The sequence below is a fragment of the Benincasa hispida genome, chromosome 5 (assembly GCF_027475165.1).
Source record: "Benincasa hispida cultivar pf3 chromosome 5, pf3_genome.v1.1, whole genome shotgun sequence".
NCBI lineage: Eukaryota > Viridiplantae > Streptophyta > Magnoliopsida > Cucurbitales > Cucurbitaceae > Benincasa > Benincasa hispida.
Genome location: NC_143482.1, coordinates 64664622 through 64668711, shown reverse-complemented (window position 1 = coordinate 64668711; position 4090 = coordinate 64664622). Strand labels below are relative to the sequence as shown.

At 36.5% G+C, this 4090-nt stretch overlaps 1 protein-coding gene across 1 annotated transcript; it reads right to left on the bottom strand.

The window, feature by feature from the left end:
* Positions 1–2364: 2364 nt before the first annotated feature.
* On the bottom strand, positions 2365–3871 carry LOC120078156 (uncharacterized). Its single transcript, XM_039032378.2, has 3 exons — positions 3301–3871; positions 2958–3183; positions 2365–2860 (listed from the first exon to the last, which is right to left on the bottom strand). The coding sequence occupies exons 1-3, from the start codon at positions 3532–3534 to the stop codon at positions 2430–2432; spliced, it is 891 nt and encodes a 296-aa protein (XP_038888306.1). The 5' UTR covers positions 3535–3871; the 3' UTR covers positions 2365–2429.
* Positions 3872–4090: the final 219 nt, after the last annotated feature.

The window sequence follows — 4090 nt, the reverse complement described above, 5'->3', positions numbered from 1 at the left end:
AAAGCTAATTAATTTTTTAATAGAAATAAATAAATATAAATCAAATTATTCACATATATAATTTAAATTTAAACATATCCATTATCTTTTCCAATAAATAATCAAAATTTAAATTTAAATGTAATATTTATATTATAATAATAATAACATAACATTAGATAACTATACTACATAAATATGTAAAAGCTAATCGGGGTGGGGACGGGGAACAGGGAAGGGGTGGGGAAGGGGAATGCATTCCCCGTCCCCGTCCCTATTTAGCTCATGGGGAATTTTTTTCCCCCACTCCCTCCCTCATTCCCCGCCCAATCGGGGAATCCCCGCCCCGATGGAGAAATTGGACATCTCTACTCCCAACATCAACATTTGTCTTCGCTGCTGAATCTAAACCTGTATCTATCATTTCTGTTCGTTACTCTGCCCAAGTAAGTCAACTTCTCCATCATCTTCAAGTCTTTCATTGTTTTCTGCTATTCAATTTTTAGTCAAACTGTCATGTTATCATGAGGCCAACACTAACCCTTTCTTGCAGCAAGCAAAGAGACATTTACTCCAGTAGCTCGAATGACACCATTCACAGTCTTTTAATTATTGTAGCTGCCAAACAGTGGCCCCTTCTATAGATAGATGTTAAACAATGGCACTTTATCTAAAATGTGTATATGAAACCTCCTCTTAGCACGACTCCTCCCCCTTAGAAAGTATGTCTTCTCCGAAGGGCCTTATATGGTATGAAACAAACTCCACGAGTATGGATTGCCACATTAAACTCTACTATCGCTCAACTTGAGTTTACTTCCAGTCCTCATGATACAACTCTTTTTACACGTCAGATCCCTCAAGGCATTTCCCTGGTTCTTCTCTATGTTGATGATATGATAATTATAGGTGATGATCCTCGGGTTATATCTAACTTGCAAAACTATTTGGGGAAATACTTTGAGATGAAAGATTTGGGACCACTCGATTACTTCCTTGATTTTGGGATCTCATACTGTTTTGATGGTTACTTGTCTCAAGCTAAATATGCTTCTAATCTCCTAGTTCGATCTGCCATTACTGACTCAGCCACATCACCAACACTATTAATCCGAATGTTTGTTTGACTCTATTTAATGGTCCCCACGATGCCACTCTTTATCAGCAACTAGTTGACAGGCTTATTTACCTTACTGTGACCCGTTCAAATATTGCACATGTTGTTCACATTGTTAGTCAATTCATGGCCACTCCTGGATCTATACATTTTACTATTGTTCTTCGCATTTTCCGATATGTCAAAGCCACTATTGGTCATGAACTTCAGTTTTATTCCTAATCATCTTTAGTGTTATTTGGTTACTCTGATGTTGATTAGACTAGTGATCCCACTGACCGACTCTCCACCACAATTTATGCTTTTACTTACTAAATTCTCTCATCTCTTAACGAAGTAATAAACAAACTGTAGTTTCTCATTTTAACACAAAATCCGAATATTGTGTTCTTCTTGATGCTACTTCTGAGTTACTATAGCTTCGTTGGCTTCTTCTTGATATAGGTGTCATTGTGATAATTATAATGTTGTCCAGATTTCTCATAATGATGTAATCCATGAATACACCAAATACATCAAAAATGGTTATCACTCCATTCATCATCCCTTGAGCAACACTCTCCTCCTACGATCCTACTCCACTATAGAATACCCGCATTGTCACCTAGACGTTTTACTCTGTTGCTTCACAAACTCAAGTTGATCTCTATTCTACCCCTTGAATTTGAGAGAAGATGTTACCATATAAATATATCTTATTTGTAAATTAAGAGATCATACTCCTTAATTTAGGCTAATTTAGAATCATCCATATCTTTACTTTGTATATATTTACTCATTTCTTACTTTGTAATATATATGGAATAAAATACCAATAATTTCACGTTTGTTATGAAATCTATTTTTAATAGTTTTGTTCCATATTAGAAAGTAAGTAAAAATAGATTTCATTCCATATAAAAAAAAAAAAAAGTAAGTCTCGCCAAAATGAGCATAATTTAATTAGCATAGAATTCAATATCATATATTCGATTCCTTCCATGATCTATCCCATTCTAATCGAGAATCAAAATTAAATTAAAATACCATTATGCCAAACTTTAGATTATGTTTGTTCTAGTTCTATATATTAAAAATAATTCCAATTTTAGCTTAAAATATAATTAGTTCCTTCTTTTTTTTTTAATACTTTCATAAAAGAAAATTGATGTTAAAACTATTTCTAATTTACCATACGTTTATCAAATCTAGAACTAATTATATTTTTTAAAAAAAAAAAAAAAGAAAAGAAAATTGACCCTACCAGATGCATAACTACTCTGCGAAAAGAACGCATAATCGACTTGATTTTATATACAAATTTCTAACAAAACATACAATTACCAAAATCGCCTTAAACAACTTCTACTGCGGTACAATGCAGGCTACCCAAATTATCTAGAAGGTCAAATGTCAACATCGACGCCTTCGATTTCGCCGGCCGGTCGGAGAAATTCACCGGCAACGGTCCCGTCGACGCCGCCGCCGCCCTCTCCCTCCGCCCCAGCCACTTCGATTGCATATATTTCTGTTTCCTCCATGGAGCCAGATGCATCTTCTTCTCTTTCGTACACCTCTTCGCCGCCGCGCATAAGATCTTAATCAAAGCCCATAATCTCTCCGATTTCCCCACAAAAACCTCCGGTAATCGCCTGATTAATTTGTTGTATTCTTCATTCGCTCTCGCCATCTCGAACTCTGCCCTAAAATTGAGCTCGATCACCACCCGAATTTCCCCTCTTCTCGAACTTGAATTGTCCACCACTTCTAAATACGAATGTTCCCCTGAAAAATTAGGGTTTCTTCTAATCAGATTCAATTCTTTTACAGATTCTGTTGATCAATTAGGTCAATCATCAATTTGTTGTTTATGTTTTTTTACCTGATGGAATGTCTGATGAGCTTCTCCATTTCGATTTGCACACAGCGCAATTCAAACCAGCGATTCGTAGCCTATTGCAGATCTCTCTCTGCCAGCAGTTCCGGCAGCCTCCTGACAGCGACGTCCCGCAATCACATATCGTTGACTCTATGTTCATTTCTCTTAGAATCTCCACCGTCGCACGGCGTATTCTCGTCTCAATTGAACTCGTTCTCCGTAAAGTCGCCTGAAAAATCAAATTCAACGATTAATTTACAGAAATTACTCACCGCCTCATCTCCTCCGTTTATGACCTAATTAAAATCGGATCGAGTCAAATCACGAGATTCAAATCGGTGAGTACCTGGAGAATTTCATCCTGAGAGTTCCAAAACGCCTTACTCTCTTTCATGTCGAAGGAGTTTCCATCTTCTTCGTCGTCGGAGTAACCATTTCCGTCACTGGAGTTAGAGAAGTTTCCCGAAGAAGTCTCTCCGTCCTCTAGATACCTGAAGAAAACATCGGAAAAGCTTGCTGTTCCACATAACAAGTCAACATCCTCACCGGAAGTCCGTACATTTACCGGAATCTTCCCCATCGGTATGGGCAGAGATAGAAGAAGAAACAGAAGCTAGATTCACGTGTTTTTGAAATCCGAATGAAATTTCCGAAAGGAAACTTTGAGGTATTTATAGGAGGAAATTCGGGTGGGGACCGCCAATCCTAGCTGGGCGAACGAGCCGCCGCGTGAAAGAAACATGCCGGGTCCACTGCATTGTGGATTAGACAGCTAATTCCACGTCAGCTGAACTAATTGTTCTTCTGCAATATAATTCAAAATAGATCGGATAATTCTCGAATATCCTTTTTTATTTACTATAAAGAGAGGAAACTAATCGATTCTAAATTTCTAATGACACACACACGAAAATGCTGAGTACACCCACACACCTAGGTGTATTTATGGGTAGGGTTCAACCACTTTTAGATTCAATCTCATTTGTTTGGATTGAAAATTTTTTCAATTCAAATAAAAAATAAACCAATCCAATTCCATCGGTTGAATTGATTAATTTGATTATTTATTTAAATTTTTATTTTGAAAAAATAAAATATTAATATGTAAAAATTTGATGTAATTATTTTTATATATT